The 25,748-nt window shown below is 47.4% G+C and overlaps 1 protein-coding gene across 5 annotated transcripts in view; it reads left to right on the top strand.

Annotated features, from left to right (window-relative positions):
* Positions 1–25,748, top strand: part of LOC135400948 (uncharacterized) — a 203,243-nt gene that overhangs the window by 151,573 nt on the left and 25,922 nt on the right. For all 5 annotated transcript variants that reach the window (XM_064632979.1, XM_064632978.1, XM_064632980.1 and 2 more), the window contains one exon: positions 10,663–11,561. In XM_064632979.1, the coding sequence (XP_064489049.1) occupies positions 10,663–11,561 (899 nt within the window). The remainder of the gene's footprint in view (positions 1–10,662; positions 11,562–25,748) is intronic.

Below are 25,748 nucleotides of genomic sequence, written 5' to 3'. Positions count from 1 at the left end.
CAAAGTTGAAATCGATTCACAAAAAGTGAACAGTTGCTTACGACAGACTGGAGTGCTCAACGTTTCGAGTCCGCCGTTTGCGTTTCCTTCAAGGTCCGTATTGTGTACGCGAGAAATGCAAGAATTGACCTCAATGCCGTTCAGATTCGATAATGTGTGTGGCTTTCCTGCACCAGCCGTCGCGATTTATATTTGTGCAAGGTCCACGCTTTCGAAAGAGCAGAAGTACAAAGGCATTATTTGTGAGCACCGCGTGTTTGTGTTTTTTTTTTTCATTTGGTTGTTCTTGATGTTTATGTGATTCATAAAAAAAATATACATATACGTATATATAGATACTCATGGAACGATGCGACAGCACCAGAAGACACGTGTTTCGCCGTGTTTGCGGCTCGTCAGCTCTGGGTAGCTGCACATCGTTCGATGAACGTTCCGAACGATGCGCAGCTACCCAGAGCTGACGAGCCGCAAACACGGCGAAACACGTGTCCTCTGGTGCTGTCGCATCGTTCCATGAGTATCTGTTTCTCTGCATGCAGCCATAGAAGCCATCTTAATCTGTAATTTTGAATTTCAAACACGTTTAGTGTCATTTACTTGTTTCTTTAATGGCTTTTTCCCCCTCATTATAATTCACTGGCTTGCACTGTGGCATTGAGGAGTGCTCAGTCACCCGCCCAGGTGTATATCGCTCGCTGAGCGACCCCTGGTTTGCCAATTCCGAACGATGCGCAGCTACCCAGAGCTGACGAGCCGCAAACACGGCGAAACACCTGTCCTCTGGTGCTGTCGCATCGTTCCATGAGTATCTGTTTCTCTGCGTGCAGCCATAGAAGCCATCTTAATCTGTAATTTTGAATTTCAAACACGTCTAGTGTCATTTACTTGTTTCTTTAATGGCCTTTTCCCCCTCATTATACGTACATATATATATATATATATATATCTATGTGCGTTGGTGCGCTTCCCACATTGCGAAAGGCATAAGCTTGCGTGTTCGAGAGGCGTGCCGCGTACTTGATGGATGTGAATGGCCTGGGATTGGCGCCGCACTTAGGAACACTAAGCGTCTATTTAATTTTATTCTACTTTCGCATGCTTACCTTTATGTATCTTTATGTATGTAAACCTTTATGTATCTAGTATACGTCACTTGAGACATGTGAGAGCGAAAAAGCATGCATTAAAACGGCACCCTATCCGATGCCCGTAATATACCGTGATTTAAAAACACTCACTGTAACGAAAAAGAATAATATTTCGTTTTGTTTAGATATAAGCCACCAGCTTCCGTGGCGTAGTGGTTAGGATGATCGCGCTTTCCACGCCGGGACTGGTGAGGGGATGGCGGTTCGAATCTCCCGCGCACCAGATGTGCTGCGTGAGGTTTTCCCTGGGTTTTCGGGCAGTCTTTCCAGACCAATGTCCACAGTTCCCCATGAAGTCGGTCCAGGACGCATACTAACCCGTGTCCCCACCAGGGTGTCGAACCGAAACGTTTTTGTTCCTGTTTTCGTTCCGGTTCTATCATAAACGGTCCGGTACCGGTTCTGCTCCGGAGCAAAAACATAACGGTTCATACCGGTTTTAACCGGTTCCGCTTCTGGTGGGCATATTCACACCCAGAAAAAAAAACAATGTTGCAAAATGTAAACCGGTTTATTCCGCATACATGGTATTTAATATTAATAGGCAGCTGTGAAATTGGTAGCTCCTGTTTCCTGTAGGTGACTGTCTGTTCAAATAGGCTTTCTGCTTTCTTGAAGCGCATGATACAGACGGACTTGTTTGTCGTGATGTCATACGTAAAGTACTTTCTTGCTGGATTGGTGCGATCGCGTCCCATCTGAATGTCTGTTGCTGCTTCCTAGCCAGCAAGCGCCACTGCACGAGTACGACGCAAATCGAGGAACACCTTCACTCATAAACGCGCTCGACGGCTCCGTTTTCTTTTCTTCGTGTCCTGTCCACAAAAGAGGCGCCACTTCGCACGCGCTTGCCCTCGCGGATACGTAAATGTATTCAACTTCGCTGCTCTCAAACAAGGGACCCGTTGCGCGACATTACCTATGCAGGAGCCGTTACGCAGTCCCCTTGGATCGCTGTTTAGTTGAGGAGAGTTCGCTCGGATGAAATTAAAACGAACACTACGGCACATTTGTAGAGAGTCACAACCGGTCACATGTACCTCTAAGTCTATGTGAGCGAACGATAAAACGTTACAAAGGGAGCCTAAGGGTCATAGTATACCGACATACATTCCACCAAAACCGTAACCCTCGTAAAGTATCCATGACATGACTTCAGAACACACGACGTCAGTTTCATTCGCCTATTCGTTGTCCAAACCGACGGAAGTTTTTTCTTGGACCGAGAACCGTTAAATAAATTTTTCGGTTTCCCTCCTGAGCGAAAAAAGCGTATACGATTTCGATTCCGTTCCGTTTCGCAACAAAATAGCGTTTTTTTTTTTTTTCGGTTTTCGGTTCTGGTTTTCGGTTCGCTCCGACACCTTGGTCCCCACTCCTCCTTGTTGTCCTGTCTACGTCTGTACGCCGCTCATAGCCACAGTTGCTTCGCGGCGCTAACACGGAATTTATAAAAAATATGTATAAGCCAATATCATACTTGTTATGAGTCGCTATGTTAGGGAAACTGGCAAATAAGATCACAACGTACACTCTAAGAAAAAAGGGCGTGAAAAGCTGGTAACTTCTATAGTTACCACCTACACTCTTAAAAATGAACTTCACCGCATAGCACGCTCCTAGCCAACCATAATCTCGAATGATATCGTTATCTGCCCTGATTTGTTGAAAACGGGAGGCGTACGCGTTTTCTGTGACACTTATGCTGTTCATAATTGTCACAGAAAAGGCGTACGCCTCCCGTTTTCAACAAATCAGGGCAAATAACGATATCATTCGAGATGATGGTTGGCTAGGAGCGTGCTATGCGGTGAAGTTCATTTTCAAGAGTGTAGGTCAACGTAGCGTCTGATAAAGGGTGTAAAATGGTGGTAAAAGCAATTATCATATATCCAAATTGCTACAAAAAGGCGTACGCTCCCCCTCTCTCACCGAATCAGAAGCGGTAACCCTATCATTCGTAGGCAGCAGGTAGAACTTTGCAACCTTTTAGGCACAACATATGCGACAGCTATTGCATCCGGTATAACTGCTCCACCCGTTTTTCTAAGAGTGTACGAAGCTGCTTACGACGTGGGTTAGCATTTGTCCCGGATCCATTTCTTTGAACCCCTAAAACATGGGTACCCTCCCTACTAGCGCTGACGCTCCTACACTCTTAAAAATGAACTTCACCGCATAGCGCGCTCCTAGCCAGCCATCATCACGAATGATATCGTTATCTGCCCTGATTTGTTGAAAACTGGAGGCGTACGCCTTTTTTGTGACACTTATGCTGTTCATAACTGTCGCAAAAAACGCCTCCCGTTTTCAACAAATCATGGCAGATAACGATATCATTCGTGATGATAGTTGGCTAGGGGCGTGCTATGCGGTGAGTTCATTTTTAAGAGTGTACGTCTGCGTCTCCAGTCTACGTTGTGCGTCTGCCTTGTTTTGTTTTGTTGCCCCTCTCAGGGCATCGTCGAGGAAAGTAGCAGAGTAGCGTTCCTTTGTTGTCTGTTTCACTTTAGCGATGAAGTCTTTTGACACTTTCATCCGGCGCTGTTGGACTCCCCGATTAAACTTGACGGCGCTGCGTGATGATTGAATGCGCTGGACTGAAGTGTTTTTCCAACAACTTTAATTTTGTGGTAGATATACGTCTTGCGCACGGGCAAGCCGGCGCTCTTCTTTATGCCAACCTGCCTTGTCATTCAGGAGCAACTCCAGTTTCTTCCCTCGCGGGACTTCGTTTATGGTCGACGTAGAAGTGGAAGAAGCGCTCACAACACGAACGAATGTTGCCAGTCTTCGGGTTGAATTCCATCGTTGTGCCTACACTCTTAAGAATGAACTTCACCGCATAGCAGCCGCCCAAGCCAACTATCATTACGAATGATATCGTTACGTGCCATGATTTGTTGGAAACGGGAGGCGTACGCCGCTTTTGTGACAATTATGAACAGCATAAGTGTCACAAAAAAAGGCGTACGCCTCCCATTTTCAACAAATCAGGGCAGATAACGATATCATTCGAGATGATGGCTTTCTACACTCTTAAAAATGAACTTCACCACATAGCACGCTCCTAGCCAACCACCATCCCGATGACAACGTTCTCGCCCCTGATTTGTTGAAAACGGGAGGAGGAGCCTATTTTATGCCGTGCATAATGGCACAAAATAGGCTCCTCCTCTCGTTTTCAACAAATCTAGGGCGAGAACGTTGTCATTCGGGGTGATGGTTGGCTAGGAGCGTGCTATGTGGTGAAGTTCATTTTTAAGAGTGTAGCCTCGGAGCATGATGGTCATAGTGAGCAAAAGTTCACTTATCGGGCGCGATGCTTCTTCCGTAATTGATGTCCCTGGCACCCGAAGCTTCGTTTCCTTCGTTGAGAGCTTTCGGTGGTTCCACTGCCATCAGGACTTGCAGTACTATACTAGCAGTGACGTCACTATATGGGGGTGCGGTCGCCCCGCCTGATACTGCTGCTCCTGCAGCTTCAATACGCGTTCTTCAGCAGCGCCACGACCTTCGGTCGCCAAAATGTTCTGCACTGATCAAAGGCAGACGCGTCCATCTTGGAACAAACCAAGATGGTTGACTAAACGTTCACGAGGCCCATATCTCTTCGTGAGGGTCACACAGCACGAACGTTGAGGCGATTCCTCAGTGGTGTCTTCAGCAGCTTTGGTAGTGCTTCAGGCGCACGCTCTATACGCTGCTGGTTACGTATAGAGCAATGGCAAGCGGGGCCACACTCTAAGAGAAAAAGGAGTAACACTGGGGAGTAATTGCAGCCTTCTACTCTCCTAGATTGCAATTAATACTCTCCCTCACCCTGAAATGTACTCCCCAGGACTGGAAATAGCCACTAAACTTCGCAGGTAGTCCCCCTGAACGCAACAATCTACGTAAGTGTCTGCTCTTCGTGAATTTGATGGTATAAGGTTCTGCCCATAGAATCAGAACAACAACAACAATAAATGAAGAAGTGACGGTGACATGGGATGTTTCCCCGTGGTAGCCACAGGACCCTACCCCACTTCACAGTGGTTAATATGAGAGAATGAATTATGGTGAGATTGAAGCGACGACAGGTCGGAGTTCTGTTTAGAGCTCTTCGAGGAGTCCAGTGGCTTGCATGAAAGCAAAAAGGGAGCGAAGAGCCCGGCACTGATGCGCAGGGGAGCTCCATGGGCCGAGTACTTTGGACAGGCTGAATGGTCTATGGTCAAGGAGTTCAAGTTGGCGTCGAACTACCCAGCGTTCACACGTGTACCGCTCACAGTCCTCGATTGTATGGGGGATCGTAGCTGGGGTGCGGCAAGCTAGGCACAGCGCCGTGTTAGTGGTTCTTTGGCAAATTTGTCCTCTATACATGTCACAAAACTTTATGTTACTCGACATATAATGGCTTCACGGTTTAATTCAAAGTATTTTCATTCATGCACATAGGGGGCGGGGGATCTATTTATTTTGACAGGAAAAGTCAACCAGAAAGGACGGCTTGCTACACACACACACACATAGATTATGTGCACACGTCTGTGAGCACAAAGCGTAAAACGCATGTCCCCACTCTGCGAGGTTCATTTAGTCCCTCGCATTTATCCCCCAAAAGGGCTAGAATTACTCTCTCTTCTTTTTGCCTTACTTTTTCGTATAAGTTGCATATCACAGAGATCCGTGGCCTATATGGGAATATGGGAGCGAGTGCTCAATATCAATGCCCATATGGCTAGAATAACATTATTGAAGCCGGACGAACCGCCACGGATAATCCTAAATAACCCTAAATAATTAGTTACGATATGAGCGAACGTCGTGCTTCTTTGATCCGACCCCGCTAGAGTACGCCAGAACCACATTTATCCGCCGTAGATACGTTAGATTAGTTTCACTCTTTCAACGTTGGAAACCACGAACCTTTTTCGGCAACTTCGCCTCGACGGTCCAAAGGGGAGGATAAAAACGATGAGAGACAAAACGTGACGAAAGAACTGACGCTCAGTCGTTCCCTCCACACACAGCAACAGACACTTCAGGTGCGGGGTGCCTCGGGATTCGAAAATCGGATTGTTCCCTCCAAATCCACTCGCGGCGTCACGGAGTTGATTGACTCTGTTCGTCGCAAAGCCGCCGCAACCAGGTTTATGCGTATGGCTGCCGCTGAATGTATCGGTCGGCGTGTATCCGGAAATGTGAGAACGTTCGTGTGTTGTCAGTTAAAAAATGTTTAATGAGCGTTTGCTCCCTAGATAGCTCTGAAATGCTGTCGGCCGTCCAATTTGCAACGAAGCTCATGGAAAAGAGGCACACAAGAATAGCCATAATTAACGAACGTATTAAGTACTTGAAGTAGTATATCGATCTGGATGGCAGTAGTGTCCACGCAGTTAAGGATGTTTGGTGTTAGGGATGTTAAGAATTGCTGGTGAGAACTGGGGTTGCCTAAAAGAACAGGTAGCAAATGGTTCATCCTTTATCAGGATCACCGTGAGCCAGTGGCGGATCCGGGGGGGGGGGGGGGGGCATTAAGTTATATGCATTAGCTTCCCCCTCTCCCCTCCTCCGCGACTCGACAAAAAACCGCCCCCACCCCCCACCCCCCCACCCAAAGCGAGTGTCTGGATCCACCCGCTGCCGTGAGCATGATACAAATCCACAGCAGCAATGAATATGGTGCCGATGAAGCCAGATACACCAACTAGGTGGCACCATAGTTGACGCGTGTTTGGTAGCCCTCTTACGAACATATGTGCCCTTTGAAAGTTTTTATACCACAGCTTCCACAACCACTCCGTGTCACCGAGGAGTGAGGCCTGGTAGGCCTTGTGTAAAAACTTCTGAAGTAGTTCCTGTATTCTGGTACTCTCACCAAGCATTACAGCTACAGGTTCGCCTTCTATAATAAATATACCCCTCTTCCGCAGAATACATAGTGAACTTTGAGAGGCACTCGATGACGCTGACACTGACGGTAAAATTTTGGGAAAGAAAGGCAATGCGTAGAGAGTGTTGAAAGAAAAATAGAAGCCAGCTGCCGTTGCCAGCAAGTTTAGCCAGGAAGGTACTCTGCGTCCCTACACCTATAGCGCTCAGACGTGCTTTTCCATAGCTGCAGGCTTGGTCTTCGAGCTGTATCATCCACTTCGGCATCATCCACTTACAGTCAGCAAGATCTTACTTAACTCCATTCGTACATTATAGCTATAAAAAAGTGCAGCGTTTGCAAATGTGGTTAACGCAAGTGCTTCGAAATGGTCATTGGGATTGCTCCTTGCCCCCCCCCCCCCCCCCCCCCGTCTCTCTCTCTCTCTCGTTTTCTTTTTTTCTTTTTTTGTCACTCGCTTCTTATGTATATGCAGAGGATACGCAAATAAAGGACACACCGTCGTTTCTCGACCGATGTGAGATGACACGCGCTACCACGCCACCGCACGGCGAAAAAAAAAAAGAATAATAAATAAATAAAGCCTCCTGCACGCATGTCTATCCGGCAGTCCTACCTCTCCCGGCATTGTAACGAGGGCCTTGGATGTGCTGCCATCTAGAAGCACCGTCTCAAAAGAGACGGAAGTATGATGGTGAGGAGAAGCATGGAGACGGAAGCTGAAAAAGAAAATGCTGTTTCGCGGTGTGTCGAGTGTCGTTGCATAGCACGCAACAAAGCTCGTTACACAAAGGGCTTTTCGGAGAGAAGTCTTGATGTTGTTCATTCAGATGATCCAATTTCAGGACTTTGTCTTCCGTTGGATCATTTCCATGTGGATGTGTTCTCATGGGTGACGCAGGAAACAGTATTAGGTTGTATTCCTGAAAGGAATAGTATGTCAGGTAGAGACGATTAGTGACATCGGGGCGAGGAAGGTTCTGTATGACGCGTGGTGGTGTGGTGGTGGTGTAATGAAGACGACGACTCGTCACCAGGATCAAGTTTTCCCACAAGCCGCATGGCCAGCACCAGCAACGAGCAGGTGCTATTGCATCCCCCTTTTTCTTTTCTTTTACAGCGATAGCTGTAAAGTGGAGGAATAGAGGGGGGGGGGGGGGAGATTCTGGAGTCGGCGGAAAAGTGTCTGAAACACGGTGGCCTGAAGCGTCTAGTTAAGCGCTTCCGCCCGCGCCTCACAGAGGGCGCCGCAGTCTCACGTTGTCATGTCTCAGGTGGACCTGACACCCTGTTGGTTGGTGAAATGGCGCGTAGTAACTGTGGCTGTAAGCGGTGTACAGACGTGGATAGATGGGGAGAGGACAGCAGGAAGGAGTGGGGCTTAGTATGCGTCTTGGGCCGACTTTAAGAGGAACTGTGCCAGCATTCGCCTGGAAAGTCTGCCGGAAAATCCAGGGAAAACTACTGCGTTACTCATGTGGACTAAGGTGGACAGAGCAGCATGCTCCTGCCTTGTAGGCAAAACACATGAGACAAAACACATGTTCTAATCACGTGAAGACGGGCTACTTGGTGGGAGCCCACGGTAGACGGAGCAAGGAAAACAGAGACAACAAACTTGTGTGTTGTGGTTGTCTCTGTTTTGCTTGCTCCTTCTACCGTGGACATGACACATGTCGAGAAAAGTCCACCATTCCACGGCAGGAGCACGGTGGGTGCTCTTATTGTAAATCCGTCGCCCTGTAGACATTATCACGTCCTTTCTTCCTTCATTGATGACATCATAGGCGCCGACTGCGGGGGGGCGCGGGGGCCCTTGCCCCCCCCCCCCCCCCGGAACATGAATTAGGGGGGGCGCCGCCTCCCCCGGGAAGTCCCGCTAAGAGATTGACACCAGCCTTTGGGGCTCGGCGCGCCCGGGTCAAAAGAGCGAAGAGACACCACCCCCAAAAATGCATCTTGCAATTTGTAAAATATGTGTCCACCCACCATACTCATTATCACAGTAGAAAGTGAGGCGAAGAAACACAGAGGATGACACAACACATAGCCTGAATTTCGCCCAAAGCAATCAGATCAATGAAACGAAGCAGTCGGAAAGGTACCAGCAGTTGCCAGTGAGGTGTAACGGTAGAATCTTCGGAACGCATATCCGTTGGGAGCGGGTTCAACTCCCGCTGCTCCATTTCATTGACCATATTCATAATATTGCGCGCATTTCGGGTCAAACACCGAGGATTCAATGCATTTTTTTCCTTTTGCAGTCAGTTTTCAAAGGCGTAATGCCTTCAGTTGTGCACATGTTCACTGTTTACGTTCTCTCTGTCTTTTTCTCTTTCTTTTTTCTGTTCTTCCTTCCTCTTATTTTTATACCAGTTCTGCATACATCATAAGATCCCGCCAGAGTGTGTGATTCTTCAGCTTTAGTTTTGTGTTCTTCATTTTTATTTTCCTTTTCTTTCCTTCTTTTTGTTTTCTTTTGCTTTCTTTTTCCTTTGCTTTTTTTGTCTTCCCCATTTCACTCTTTTTTTTTTTTGAATAACACACCGATATCCATCTGGCTTACCTTTCTTTTTTTCTTAATAAACATATCCCCCCCCCCCCCCCCCCCCCCGCCAGAGTACTTATTTCGCGGGGCGCCCTTGCCCCCCCTGGGAAAAAGAAAACTCGCCGCCTCTGGATGACATACACTCTGCTGCTTTGCATATCCTCCAGGGCGAAAACAATGGACATTCTGTTGATTCAGTCTCCAGTTCAAACAATGGAATAAACTGTGCTGGAAGTGCGAAGCAAAGAGCCCGTTGCGTTCTTAATTCGTTCTTGGGAGGAAACGCTGTACCTGCGAGGCGTCAACCTGCTGCAACGAATGAGTTTGACAAAGTCGAAGTGACCCGCACGGAGTGAAATTTATGGTAGCAATTTGGCAATATTCAGACTACTGGACATTAACTCTACACCCCGTTCGAACATCATTTCGTCATTCCACCCTCGTTCTGAACTCGACAATGTACGCGTCAATTGTCAACGTCAAGTTCACCGAGGGGAAGGGCTGTATTCTGCGTGGGTGTCGCAGAAGACACTGGCAGTCCCCGATATCCTACAGGTGCATTAGACTTACAGTATTCTGATCGAGATAGCTGTGTGGTACAACCACACTGAAGATGAATCGCGAAATTACAGTATCGCGAAATATATCTTAAACATGCCGCCTGCCGAATTCGCGAATTGTTAATTAATTAAGACCGCAGAATTCCCCACTGCACGTACGTTTCGATGGAAGTAGCTTCTCAATTATTCGTGGAACGTAGGTGACGTTTTGCACTTTACATCCCACATTGAAGTTGTCCACTCACTGAATAGCATGGACACAAGATGGCGCTGCAAGAAAGGAAAAGAAGCCCGTGTCATTGAGTCGTTTCTGCCTACCAATATTATACAATGTCACAACGCAGCATCACGTGTATGTAAGCAATACACCCTGCACGATATGTGAGAGATAGTTTACTGCCTGCTTTTATGACTCGACATTATTTTTGCATGATACTTCAAAACATGGCTTGCGCTTTCTCTGCATGATCACAGCCTCGTATAAAGTATCTTGCTCTCAGACTCATTCTATTTTATTCTTCTTTATAGGGAGTTAAAAGCAACCTCCGGCCAATGGATGCAGGACCTCTGCCGCAGATCAAGCCGGCGCCGCAAACTGAACGGTCCCTCCGTCACCGATGTAGTTGGACGAGCTCTCAGTCCACCGCCTTCCCAAGCACGGAAGGCTCCTGAAGCTCCCGAACATGCGACGTCGCCGCCGACGACATCGGCCCCCTGCCGATTTCAGTCTCCCAGTTCATCATCCACACCGCAGCCTTCACACGATACTCCACGTCGCTTCCTGCCAGACTCCCCCCTGTCCTTAAGAAACCAAGACAGCTGTTCCTCAGAACCACCGGACGAAGACTCCTATACTACGCCCTGTTCCAGAACTCCTCCCCGTCTGTCCTCCCTGACGTCTTCTACGTCACCAGGGAGCGTCCGGTGGGCTCCTCTTCGGGCGCCCCTAAGAAAAATGCCCCGGCAAACGTCGTTGTCTTCGTCGAGTGACAGCCTGTCAGCCGAGTCCCCCGTGCACGTCGAATTGGACAAGCCAACGGATTCGGTGGACCGGTGTTCCCCTGTTGGCGAGAAAGTGCCTCCGGTGCCTTTTCCACGGACGAAACGCCAAGCTCGGTCCCCCGATAAAGGTTCACCGTCTCCTGTCTTGTCTAGGTCAATGCCGCAACAGCTTCCCCTGCCAAAGCTTCCGGTGGCTGTTTCCTTGTCAGCACCAGCGTCACCGGCGTTCAAACAACGTAGTAGAAGTGCCCTTACCGTAACTTACAGCAGTCCTCCGAGTGTAGGCGAAGATGGAGATCTACATGGTGTGCCCAGGGGTGTTCGAAAGGGGACGGCTCCCGAGTTAGGGGACCTTCACCGCGCCAAGGAGGCCGTCTTCAGGAGGGTGACGATCAAGAAGAGCCTTGGCGAACCGGACAGCAATCGTACGTACACTCGTTTTTCGTCTCATCTGATAGTCAAGAAGGCTGCCGGTATGGTGTTAGTTAAAGAGGCACTAAAATGCAAAAACAACTTGCTCTCAAATGAAAGTCCGTGTTTCACTTAGCGTAATGCAAGCAAAATTGGTTCACACAGCGCTACCGTTTAGAAGAAAAACGCAATGAAAACAGAGCCGTCTCTGCCGGCAACGAATGGGATCCTCAAGAGGCTAAGACTGGCGGCATCCAATGAGACAGCAGAAGCGCGCGCATACTTGCCGTGGCCGTATGGATTTGGAACGGGTCCGATCGTAGGTGTTCTGTATATGCGCGCATGATGCGCACTGGTGCATTTTTCAATACCGATTCACTGAATTGTAACCTATCAGAACAACAGTTCTCGCGAATGTTCCACTGACAACATTTATCTTCACGTCCTTCGGACAGCGACGCCAGTCCGCTTCGTAGCGCGCACTATTGTTTTTCACCGGGACTGCTCCATGGCGTGGCACGCGCGTGCACGCGCAGCATGGACTAAAAACACCGATGCACGAGTTGAAACGGCGTTCACTGTTTAACGCCGAAGCAAGAAAGAGTCCGGTACAATTTCGATTGTAGCTCCGTAACGGAATCAAAGCTTTGAATTATCATAAGTACGAAATTAACATAGCGCGTAACGTAATTTGAGGTGAACTTGTTTTTGCATTTTAGTTCTCCTTCAATTAGAAAATTTCGATCTGGGAAGGCTTGGTACAGTATGTTTCATCCCACGGTATGCTAGAGGTTTCCAATGTCATGTGGTCACGTTAAAGGAGGAGCTTGCCTCAACCCCTTACCTAACCACCGTGAGATGGCCTCACGAGGAAACTGTCTTTGTTAGTTTTCTAGGTTTATTGTTTGAGTTGTCTTCACAAACTGATGTTAGCGTGGTAATGAATGGAACTCAGTAATGCTCCAGTGATGATACCCGTGAAGATAATGACACTCAAGGCGGACTGGTAATCTATAGAGGCATTCACAAAAGTTGCTCAGCGGATGGGAATAGTGCGTGTCGTGAGATCAGTGGGCATCTAAGAATCATTCTGTGTTCATTCGTCCTTTTCTTGCTGCCTTTTCCCTGCTGTGCCTGGTTTTTCTTTTCACCTCAACTGAATTCCCTTTGGGATGCCTTCTTCTTTTCTGTCCTCTGTGACTCCATAGATGTATTCGCGGTACTAATTGCAGCCATAGCAGGACGGTGAATAGTTCCCAGTTGGGAAAGTTCGGCGATGGCTCCTCGATCGGTGCTCAGGGCTCCGCTGTAGTGGTCGTAGTGGTGGTAGTGGTCTGATGCCGCAGCGCCGCCCGTAAGGAGCCGAACGCAGCCGCCGAGAAAAATAACGTCGGCCCACATCGCTGTTACGTCGTAGTACGGCACAACAAAGCGAGATGGCGCCAACATATTGTGACGTGCCAAGAGCACCTTTCGCTTTTTGTGCATGGAGTGTTGTGCAAGAGCGTAGCTCGCGGTGGGCGCCTTGATAATATGGCAGGCATTTATGCGGTCAGTCAACGCTTGACACTGACGGATAGCGGTCCTCAACCGCAAATGGATGGATTTTTCCGACGTTCCATTTTGCACTTTTTCAGTTTTCTCCTTCCCTTTCCTGCCTGTGCCCTGAAAACCTGCAATCGTGAAACAACAGAGCGTCAGCAGATCGTTAATAACGTGACTGAAGTTACCGTACATATCGGATCCAACGGCAGCGTGCGTGTCTCTGAATCTTAGTCGTTGATTGGGTGCGGTAGATACGGCACTTTAAAGGCCACGTTATCAACGGTCTACTAGAGAGATGTTAGTATTGGCCGCTGATAACGTGACCATGAAGTTATCGTACGTACCGGATCCAACGGCAGCGTGCGTGCCTTGGAGTCTTATTCGTTGATTGGGTGCGGTATGTACGGCACTTTAAAGGCCACTTTATCAACGGTCTACTAGAGAGGTGTTAGTATAGGCCGCTGATAACGTGACCATGAAGTTATCGTACGTACCGGATCCAACGGCAGCGTGCGTGCCTTGGAGTCGTATTCGTTGGTTGGGTGCGGTAGGTACGGCACTTTAAAGGCCACGTTATCAACGGTCTACTAGAGAGGTGTTAGTATAGGCCGCTGATAACGTGACCATGAAGTTATCGTACGTACCGGATCCAACGGCAGCGTGCGTGCCTTGGAGTCTTATTCGTTGATTGGGTGCGGTAGGTACGGCACTTTAAAGGCCACGTTATCAACGGTCTACTAGAGAGGTGTTAGTATAGGCCGCTGATAACGTGACCATGAAGTTATCGTACGTACCGGATCCAACGGCAGCGTGCGTGCTTTGGAGTCTTATTCGTTGGTTGGGTGCGGTAGGTACGGCACTTTAAAGGCCACGTTATCAACGGTCTACTAGAGAGGTGTTAGTATAGGCCGCTGATAACGTGACCATGAAGTTATCGTACGTACCGGATCCAACGGCAGCGTGCGTGCTTTGGAGTCTTATTCGTTGGTTGGGTGCGGTAGGTACGGCACTTTAAAGGCCACGTTATCAACGGTCTACTAGAGAGGTGTTAGTATAGGCCGCTGATAACGTGACCATGAAGTTATCGTACGTACCGGATCCAACGGCAGCGTGCGTGCCTTGGAGTCTTATTCGTTGATTGGGTGCGGTAGGTACGGCACTTTAAAGGCCACGTTATCAACGGTCTACTAGAGAGGTGTTAGTATAGGCCGCTGATAACGTGACCATGAAGTTATCGTACGTACCGGATCCAACGGCAGCGTGCGTGCCTTGGAGTCTTATTCGTTGATTGGGTGCGGTAGGTACGGCACTTTAAAGGCCACGTTATCAACGGTCTACTAGAGAGGTGTTAGTATAGGCCGCTGATAACGTGACCATGAAGTTATCGTACGTGCCGGATCCAACGGCAGCGTGCGTGCTTTGGAGTCTTATTCGTTGGTTGGGTGCGGTAGGTACGGCACTTTAAAGGCCACGTTATCGACGGTCTACTAGAGAGGTGTTAGTATAGGCCGCTGATAACGTGACCATGAAGTTATCGTACGTACCGGATCCAACGGCAGCGTGCGTGCCTTGGAGTCTTATTCGTTGATTGGGTGCGGTAGATACGGCAGTTCGAAGGCCACGTTATCAACGGTCTTCTGGGGAGGTGTTATTGCACCGTTGATAACGTGACCGTGAAGCTATTATCCCGGATCCAGAAGCAGCGTGCGTGACTCAGAATCTTATTCGTTGATTGGGTGCGGTAGATCCGGTACTTCAAAGTTAATGTTATCAACGGTTTACTAGACTCTCTTGTCACACACTGTTAAAACAGAACTTCACATAGCTTAACTTAGAATAGCACGCTCCTAGCCAACCATCATTCCGAATGATATCATTCTGTGCATTGATTTGGTGAAAATGGGAGGAGGCGCCTATCTGGGACAGATTATCTTGTCCTTGTTCAGATAAACCACACTCCAAAAAATGAACTTCACCGCATAGCACGTTCCTAGCCAGCCATCATCTCGAATGATATCGTTATCTGTCCTGATTTGTTGAAAACGGGAGGCGTACGCCTTTTTTGTGACACTTATGCTGTTCATAATTGCCACAAAAAGGTGTACGCCTCCCGTTTTCAAGAAATCATGGCAGGTAACGATATCATTCGTGATGGTAGTTGGCTAGGAGCGTGCTATGCGGTGAAGTTCATTCTTAAGAGTGTAGGCACAACGATGGAATTCAACCCGAAGACTGGCAACATTCGTTCCTGTTGTGAGTTCATGCGGTGAAGTTCATCTTGGCTACAGTCTTGACGCAGCCCACATACGTGAGGCCAACAACGGCAAGCCGGTTCGTAACCACCACCACCACCACCACCACCACCTCATTTTTAAGCGTGCAGTGCTCGCGTTAATGTATTTGCCGATCGTTATAAATGTTGTATCACGTTTAGTTAATGGCACGGCCGTTTCTCTGGCAATGCACAGGAGATCTTCGATCCCCGGGGCTCTCGGTAGCCCGTTTTGTCTTAGCGAATTAGTTACATCTAATTAATTAATTAGATACAATGAGAAAATACTACTGTGCACTACTGGAGACAACATTCAGTTGGTTCATTCGCGCAGAGCTCTTCGTCGTTTTCCAATCTCGGTGCAGTTAGATGAGACGTAATGAAACGTGCATATTTCGCTCAGCGCGAACGCGTCAACAACGTGTCAACGCGTCACACAAAAGAAACGTTACAGCGATGTTCTGGGAGGGACAGTTCCACATAGCCGCCGTTTTAGATTTCTACACGTGTGAACTTTATAAGAGGCAAGGAATACAAGTGCCCCAGTAGCGTCTGAAAGTTCTGTTCAATATCTTATGGCGAATTCGGGTGGTCATTTCGTGGCAACTTTTTTTTCCAGAACCCGAGCAGTCATGTTCGCTTGGTCAAAGCGAACCAATCTCGCATGTTCGCGTGGCGCTTTCCAAGCGCCCGGAATTTGCCAGCTAGCACTTTTTTTCGCCCGGTCTCGATACGACAGAGCCCAACTGTATCCGGTGTCGTCACATCCGCACTGCAACGGTGGCGAGCGCCCTCATTGGCCCGCACGTCGAAGTCACGTGGCTTAGCAGACGACGGAACCCGAAGACGTGTACAGGGTTGCCAGATTGGGCTATAAACCGCCAAATTGGGCTACTTTTTGTGACAGTTGGCAGGGTGCTTTACATCTTGGCTATTTGGCTAGTTTGGGGCTATTCCAGCGTTGCACGCCGCGTGCGCTCGGACGACAGCAAACGACCACACGACGATTGTCACCCTAGTCACCCTTCGTCTCTACGCTCCATTAAAGCTGTTACGTTTCATAAGCATGTGGCAGACACGCATTTGTGTCCCAGCACATGCACTACCGTCGTCGAGACTGAAAACAGTAATGATCCTTTGTGCTCCCCGGTCGGACGTGTTGATGGGCAGCGGAATAGATATGAACAGATACGATGACACATGTCGGAACCCGTTTTCGGAATTCGGTGATCCTGTGGCGGACACAGGTGGTGAAACTGCAACGCAGCTTTTGTTCGTGTACAATCAGAATTCCCAAGTTCAAAGTAACCAATTCTCGGGCGACTTTATTGTTCTTCTGAAATTGCTGAGTTTGAATAAGTTGCGCGAACTGGAGAGAGTTCGTAGTGCCTTGGGCACGCTGGTGTTCCATTATTAAAAGCCCCCAAAGTAATGCTGTTGGAATACTAAAGGCTAACCATATGTACAGGCCTGTGCACACTTCAGTAACACGGCCGGGGTATGAAGAGTCGCTCTAAGCAAAAATTTGCCGGGTCCGCGGCAACGCGAGTTAATTGCTAACGTCAAGATCAGGTTCTCACCTTCACGTTAGCAATTCGCAATATGGCGAGCACGAGCGCACTTTTGAGTAAAGCTTCCGCTTGTATGGGAGGAGGACCTGTATGTCAGACCTGTACTCAATATCATGCTGCCACCGGCTTGGTGTCGTTGAAAGTGACCTTTATTTATATAAGCAATAAAGTTATAAGATATGTGGTGCATCATATCTGACTCAGCACATCTTGTGTTTCTTAAACAGATCGTTTGTTCCACTTCAGAACACCGGTTGGCATACGGAATGACATCATGTCAGGTCTCAGTCTAAGCCTTCTTTCCTTGCCACTTTCTAACGTGGCAGTCGAACGCGTATTCAGTTAGGTCACCTTAACGAAAACACACCTTAGGAATAAGATGACAAATGACACGCTTGTGAACATTCTTCGCGTGAAATTTGTCCTGCGGATATATGGACGGTGCTGTAAAGACTGTGCCATCCGTCGCCTTCCTGAACAGTTTACAAGCGAACTAATGTATCGATAAACCAAGAGTATGGATCTCTATGGATCATTAATGAATCTCTATCTCTATGCAGTATCTTAGCTTATGCTGTATATTCTTCCGGTTTTGTGAATAGAGTAACAAAAACGCTTTTGACTATTTTTTTCTCTTATGCGTTGGCTACTTTTGGGCTATTTTCTGAATCTGTTTTGGCGGGAGACGAGTTTGGCATTTGGCAATCCACGGGCGACCGCGATGCCCCTTAGCGTGATCCATGTGACTAATACCGTTGGGATTCCTGGCTCTCATGTTCGGGTGACAATAGTCACGTGATCCAGCTCTGGCACTGGCCTAGCGATTTCCAAAAGCTAGGCCGAACTACTTTACATCCAAAAAGAAGAAAAACGAAGCTTCTAACGCACTCGCATTTTGTGTTTCTTGCCAGTGGAGAGGAGCGGGATGTTCACACCAGCACCTACCTTTCCTTGATGCGCGGGCACGTTGTATCTTGGCATTACCTGCAAGCGATCTATTCTATACATGCGTCGCGCCACTTCGAAAACTTGCATTACGAATTCAGCGAATGTAAGATCGCTGTCGCGTACAGCGCTGCGACCGCAAAGTCAATTCCGGCAATGCAAGATTTTCGCTTCGGCGCAGATATTACAAAGAAGCATCCAAAGCCACCTGTACCCGGTTCAGTAAAGTAGAACGCAGGGGACTAGCCTCGAGCAGCGAGTTATTTTCGATTATTTTTATCGTTTCTCTTCCCCGATACCCGAATTGAATACTGATGAGTTGCAATTGCAGTCGACACGCGTGTCATGAATATGAGCATCCCAGTCACTTAAGGTGTTCGTGCACATTCTAACTTTGTTTCTCCAACCACGTTCGACAGGAGCATTGCGTTACTACCGTATTATACAGGATATTTATTTTTATCCTTTACAGAACTTTTATTTTAAGAACAAAAGGTATGAGAGCTGCACATATGTTGTTTTTGCATTGCATTTTGTGAGACTTTCTGGTCCCTCGTTCGTGACAAGTGTTCCCACTAGTTCGGGATGTTGGATGAAATGGGCGCTGTGCTTTCTGCGTTCCCGGTCGCCGCGGTTCCGGCTCATTTGCATATCAAAATTCCGATATTGATATTTTCACGCACGTTCGTGTTTCAGGATTTCTTAGACGTGGAATGGCTTTCAACGAGGATATCTCATTCTGCTATCTCCCTTTTGCCCGAAACCCTCCAATGAAGGAGTTAATTAATGGATTTTAGGTCTTGTAGTTGTATACTTTCTTCGAAAGGTTGTCCGCTACGCTGTATAATTCAACTGCAAAAACGACATCTGTGCTGCTCTCATAGCTTTTTTTTTTTGTAAAAAAAAATATGTGAGGGATACAAATAAACACCCTGTATGTGTTACACACATTATGTGACTGCGTTACGTCTTGCACTTTCGCTTGGAATCGAAATCTTAGCGAACCTTGTCAGTAAACCATAGCTGACAAAAATTCGTGCAGCCGGTAGGTGACTCAACGTACACGAAATATTGTTGTATGTATCGATTTTTTTACATAGTTTTCGATTGATGAGATTAGAATTCTCGTCTGAGGTATCTTTATTTTGTGAGTGACCAAAAGAGGTGAATGAAGCACAAAATACGGGCGTTTCTTTTTTCCTTTTTTTTTTTTTTTATTCTTCTGAAAAGTTTCTGAGGTCCGAGCTGAAACACCTAGATGTCATGTAAACATACCAGCAATGACGTACGCATTTCACGTAAACTGAACAATTCACCGTGGCCCTGTAGTATCTTAAAAGTACATGGGGAATCCGACGGATGCTCAAGTAGCTCCCTCCCCCTGGGACTTATGCGGCAAAATTGATTGTTTCAAGTGTGTCTCGTCCCCTTACGTGAGAGGAGACACGCATATATTGTTCGAGTCCTTTTTCCGTGGACTGGCCTCTGTGGTGTCACGTGTGTAGTGTGAGACGAAATTGTGTAAACACGCTATTTCATTGCGTGCGCAAGGCGATTGCGTACGCTATAACTAAGTCTCTCTATTTGTTTTACTCTATGAGTTTATGCTATCCCCTTTGCGTACGGTGCACTAAAGCTCACTATTGTCGCCCCTCGACGTAAAGACGGGATCGATCAGCATGGTCTCGGATATGAAGTCGCACAGCTGAAGATATGCAAACGCATGATGTCTGATGTTGGCCACATTTCCCTGAGCTTGGGGGAAGGACAAAACACAAAAACGAACAGTACAAGACCAGCGTCTTTTGTCCTTCTCCCAAGCTCAGGGACATGTTGCGAAAGTCAAGTATACGCCAGCTCGCTTGCATTTTACTTCTTTGTTCAACGTGATGTCTGACCAGTGTCTGGGCTATATAGTACCGCACGGATGCAATGAGGGATGTCTTCCGTACTATCCAACTGAGGAGCTCCTCCTAGACGTAACGTGAGCAGGACAGCCTGTGCATATTCCGTATTTTAACTGTTCGTCGTTTGGTCCGCTGGCTGTTATCTTCGGTTAATCGCTTCAGCATGGCAGACAGCAAGTATCACGGCGACTGTTGACCCTTTGTATCTTTCCTATCGTTTATCACTTTGGTACTGACCGACTGTCACGTCCCACTGGTTTTGTGTTGTAATTTCATTATCTTATTGCGTACGCTGTTCTAACAAAGTCGTTAGGTCACTTAAAATTGACGTCAGAAATCGTGCATGCTTCCAGGATAGTTGGAGAGGGAAAGCGTCGTGAGACAATTCGTCTCTGCAGAGAGGAGAGGGTAAATCCCGTCCACTCACGTGGGAGCCATAAGGGGACACTCATAGACCGGTATGGGCTCACGTGATCACCTTGAAATGTTGCTCCCTTATTTGGGAAAGCGACAAATGAGGTCGCTCCACGGGCAGTGGAGGAAAGAGGGAAGCTGAGGAGCTGCGCAGACAGTTGACCTACTTGTATAGCGAAACGGAAACATAGATAGCACTAGCTGGGAAAAAATGAGAAACGTTGGCAGAGAAATAACTCCAACACGTGATATCTCTATCGCGGCTTCCTTGGAACATCACAGTACGATTTTGACCTCACAACCCGCTCGGGCCCTGGTTTTTCTTTTCTCCTCTTTTTCTTTTTTTCTTTGCCTGCGCTTGGCGTACAGCTGTACGGTAGTTTTCGCCCGCGGTTGATGTTTTCTCTGCTCGTACGTGTAAACGTTAAGCGTATGATAAATTGTACATTGTACACATGTGTGTGAGAGAGAGACTAAATGGTCAGCATATGGGGCGTTTTTTCGACACTGTTTCAGTGGACCCCTTGAGTAGGCATGCAACTTTATGCTATTATATGGAGACAATTATCAATACGTATGGATGATACCTGAGGTCGTGGAGCGAAGCAGTAACATTGGTGCTTCTCTCTATGCTCTCTCTCTCTCTCATACGCGTAAAAAATTCAAAATGCATGGCTGTATGTCCGATATGCAAAGCGCCACCGGTGACACACTTTTCATCCCTCTTGCAGAATTATTTTCGCTTTTTCGGCCGCCGAACCAAAGAGGTACAAGCGTTCCATTGTCTTTCCGTCTCCATTGCCCGGCTATACGAAACTAAATTGCTGGCTTTGATCCTCCTACAATCGCCGCTGCGCGGAGAATACTACGTTACTCTCCCTATCCCCCGACATGCTCTATTACCGTCTATGCATCGAGCCCTTGTGTTCATTCTCCCATTCAACTTTGACGGTACGCTGCACTTACAGAAGATGTAATGGTCCGCTTTCGATTTCGTGATCCGGGGCGGACTGTGACGTCTTCAGAATGTCCGATTAATGGAGATCTGTGGAGGTCTTATCATGTACCGGGGGACGTCCGAATAGGTCACGACGATGCACCTGAACCTACGAGAGATGTGGGAACGTACATACAAGCGACATCCGGAGACCTTTCAGAGCACGAGCAGTGGAGGAACGAGCATATATTTGCGGTGTAGAAATGGCGTCGTTTTTCCTACGTTCCCGGCTGTTACACGAACAGTCACCTCTAGAAGTATGTGCATAGGGAGTTTTCACCTACGTCACATTGTGACGTGGCAGTGACGTGGTATGCGCCGAAAAAGTGACCACCACCCACGACCATCCACCACCATGGCGGCCAAACGCGTTCATTTGACGTCATGTGAAAACATCCTATAAAAAAACTGCCACGATATTTGACATCGTTCGACAGTCTTTTTGGCCAATTCTCTTTCCAGAAAAGTGCTTATGAAGTTAACGAGTTTTTATTAATGAGCACTGCCTCTGCAGCTGAGGAAGCTCCAGCGGCAAAGACATCACGATGACGTGCATTTGAAGTACGAATCAGAGAACAGCGCACAGGACATTGGCATTGTTTCCGAGTTCGTGTGTTACAGACCTTGGAGACGTTCACCGCTCAGGCGGCTCTGAGGCGGCTCAGGGTCGTCAACGACGTTCCCGTATTGGTCGGCTTCATTCCGGCGTTTTCTGGTATTTCGAGAGAAGGACTTCCGCCATTCTCTCAACACTGTGTATCTGCTCTTGCGGTGTCTTTAATCGAAGCGCACACAAACTATGCTAGCATCTCGCGAGGAATTTTCGGTATCGTTGTCAGTGATCAGCGGGCAATAAAATGTCGTTTCGGAACTAGTGGGTGTGAAGGCGACTATATTCCCTTAATCCGGATTGTTTTGACGGGGCGACGCTTCTTTGTCTTTCTTTCTTTCGTGTTTGTTGTTTTGGGGGAGGAAATGATGCGCGACTATAAAGTCGCGTTAGATTTTCCGCGAGTTTCAAACTGTGCACAACTATTGCAGTGACGAAAGGCTGTTGGCTATATCGCGTTGTTGCCGTCTGACCTTACTTCTTTTGGTTACGTGCAGAAGAATAACAACAAAGTTTAGGGACTTGTTGAGCCGTCAGAAATAGATTGCGTTTATAAAGTAGGCGCAATTACTCGGCGTTAACGACAAGACAGTCCGATAAATGTTACTCCTCACTGAATTACAATTACTTTGGCGTTATTTCGCGAGAATATTGTTGCGAGCAGTATTGTTGCACGCAGTTATTATTGCGTGAGTACAACAGCGCAGACAATGTAGTAGTGCTTCATAGTTCGCTGTAAACTCGGATCGTGTGTTCACACGAGCGACATCCGCACGGAACAGTGGCGTATCCACTACGTGTGTGTGGGGGGGGGGGGGGGGAATTTGGGAGAGGGATGCGAAGGTGAAATTCCCGAAATACTGTATTTTTTCGGGTACGGGACTGCCACGGAATATTCTAGTGGAAGAAAAAACGAAGAAACGTAATCTGTGGAATGTCGCTCGTGTAAACGCAAGGATATACTTCTTCCTTGCACTAGCCAGTATATTGCAAGGTTGGTTACCGGAAACGGAAAAGAGAATACCCAATTTCCGCAGGAAACGAAAATAGAAACGGAAACAAAAATATTTTCGTTACCTTTACCAGAACGGAAACGGAATTCGCGTAATGTAATTCCTCTCTATATATTCCAATTCCTAATTCCTCTTAACATAAACGGAGAGGAACCACCATCCTATCGTCATTGTTTTGTGTGAATGCTAATATGTTCCATCGAATTATAGCTAACCACATCCCTTCACCACTCCCATCTGTTGTGATTTCGCTTGAGGGTATTAGTAATATAAGTAAATAAATATGCATATATTAGTATTTCTTTAGTACGTAGGGACGTTCAGTCACTACTCGCAGGCGGCGGCGGTTCGTCTCCGTGGCTACGATCGCTGAAAGCACGTTCGTGATTGGCTACCGCCATTAACAACACGATCCTGATTGGCTGACTCTAGTTGTTGCGTCACGTCGACGAGTAAGCAGGCTTTCTCTATGGCGGTGGTGTTCTTACAGAGTGGTTATAATATAAAATAATATAAAATAATCCGATCCAATCCAATTCGGACGATACTGCAGCGCCTTAAGGGCGCAACATTAGCTCTGCTCCATTTTTGTACCGGCGAAGTTGTGCGAAGTTGGTACCTGAGTCTGTGCGGATTATGAGTGATCGGGAAAGACCACGTCGTCTGTATTTTCCCACTTCAGTATGGCATAGAAAGCAAGGTTGGTTACCGGAAAATGAAACGTTAAATCAAAATCCTGCAGGAAACAGAAACGAAAATGAAAATATTCGTTTCCTTTACCGTTAACGGAGATGCAAATCCGCTGAGGAAAGGGAAACTGCTATAGAAAATCGTCTGGAAATGGAAACGGAAAATTGCATTTCTTAGGCCACTCTAAAAACTGAACTTGACCGCATAGCACGCTCTGCGCCAACCGTTGCCACAAATGATAGGGTTATCGCTTCTGATTCGAAGAGAGAAGGGGGAGTACGCCTTTTTGTGTCAATTTCGATATATGATAATTGACACAAAAAGGCGCGCGCCTTCCTCTCGCCTCGAATCAGAAGCGATAACCCTATCATTCGTGGCAATGGTTGGCGCAAAGCGTGCTATGCGGTCTAGTTCTGTTTTTAGAGTGTACCGGAAGCAGGAACGGAAACATCGTTGTTTTCGGTAACAAACCCTGGTGCTCATTCAGTAGCCTATAGTAGCTTCATCGACTGATGTGGATGACATCGTGTCCGTGAAGCTGTCGTTGGCCCGGTACAAAGGACCGATAAGAAGACACGTAGCACAAAGACGTCTTTCCTCAACTACACTCTTAAAAATGAACTTCACCTCATAGCACGCTCCTAGCCAACCATTATCTCGAATGATATCGTTATCTACCCTGATTTGTTGAAAACACGGGGCGTACGCCTTTTCTGTGACAATTATGAACAGCATAAGTGCCACAGAAATGGCGTACGCCCCCCGTTTTCAACAAATTAGGGCAGATAACGATATCATTCGAGATAATGGTTGGCTAGGAGCGTGCTATGAGGTGAAGTTCATTTTTAAGAGTGTAGGTTTATTTTGCTACTAAAAAAACTAATGGCTTTTCCTGGGGTCCAGAGACATCCAAGTTGGAACAAGTAAAAAGCAACCAAACTGTAAAAACTTTTAAAAAACAAGGAAACAAGTGGCTATGTCATGACAGCCACTTGTCACTTCGTGTCGCAGCCGTCCAGCTGCAGACCTGTTTTTGGCCGCACACTGTTTTACAATATCGATCTTGTTTTGACGCTGCGTCAATGCTGACTCTTATAGGTGTAGGAGTTCCTTGTCGAGTTATTTGAACACGATCCTAGTCAGGTGCCGAGCTCATATCGGACGGCTAGAATTATTTATCGCTCTCCAAACATGTCCTTTTCGCGATTGCTCACAGCGTGCAAGGGCAACCATTGTAATGTGCTCAGGGAGAGATCTCAGAGAGCCTTGCCTTGCCCAGGCAAAACGCCAATGCTGACCACTTTTGTTCCACCCTCTGATCTCCATACAAATCGAAGTGATGCAACACTGCACGACAGCATCCAAAGGTATTTCACGTGCTTTTTACGATGAACCCACGCATAGTTCCCAAAGGCTTTATCATCGGCAACATACGTGCGTGTGTAACAATGAAAGTAAGAATCGCTTGTGTCCCGTCACTTGTCATTGTTGAGCATCAGGAAAGAAAGAAAAGGGCATTGACTTGCACAACGCAACGCTGCTGACGCCAGTGCACAGCACGAAGCAATGCATCTTCACATTTCAATGGCTGCTTTCGGAAGCATCGTTGTACCGATTGCATCTCATAGGCCGTAGACTTCCATTCTGCGATTTCAGCGAGTTCTTAGAAAAGTGGAAGGACGCTCAACTCACTAGTCGCCGTGAGAGATATTTAATTTTGTACGCTTATTGGGTATTGTTGTCTTGCTTTTTCGATGACTGCCATATTTCAACTGTTCTTTTTACGTCCGGGCATACAGCATTTCCAAAACGGAGACCCGATGCTGTAGCAAACTATAAGACTTGTGGAAGGCTCTTAACCTGGCGAGTGACACGGACAGGGTTCAAGCCAGTAGTTTATCCAGAGCCGCAAATAGAGGGGCGTTGCAAAAAATTGGGGTTAGGGTGGGTCAGTTTTACAGTTGCGTCGTATCAGCTTTCTGTGTCACTGTCGACGTATGTAAAAAGCTAAAATAACCAAGGCCCCCTGCAGGAGGCGCACGGGAAATAAAGGTCATGGGTGGGCCGCAAAACTTTTGGGGGTGTTGGGTGCTGGAGGAGGTTTCGGTAAATCACTGCCAGTTTAAACCATGTGTACATGGTTTGAACAGCTGATTTAGAGATCCTAGTCGGCGCATAAACAAATTTATGCGCAGACCACAACCTCTCTGCATAAATATTTTTTGCATGTCCCTCTT

Source organism: Ornithodoros turicata, chromosome 7 (genome assembly GCF_037126465.1).
Source record: "Ornithodoros turicata isolate Travis chromosome 7, ASM3712646v1, whole genome shotgun sequence".
NCBI lineage: Eukaryota > Metazoa > Arthropoda > Arachnida > Ixodida > Argasidae > Ornithodoros > Ornithodoros turicata.
The sequence above is the reverse complement of the archived record's forward strand: the minus strand, read 5'-3'. Positions and strand labels throughout refer to the sequence as shown.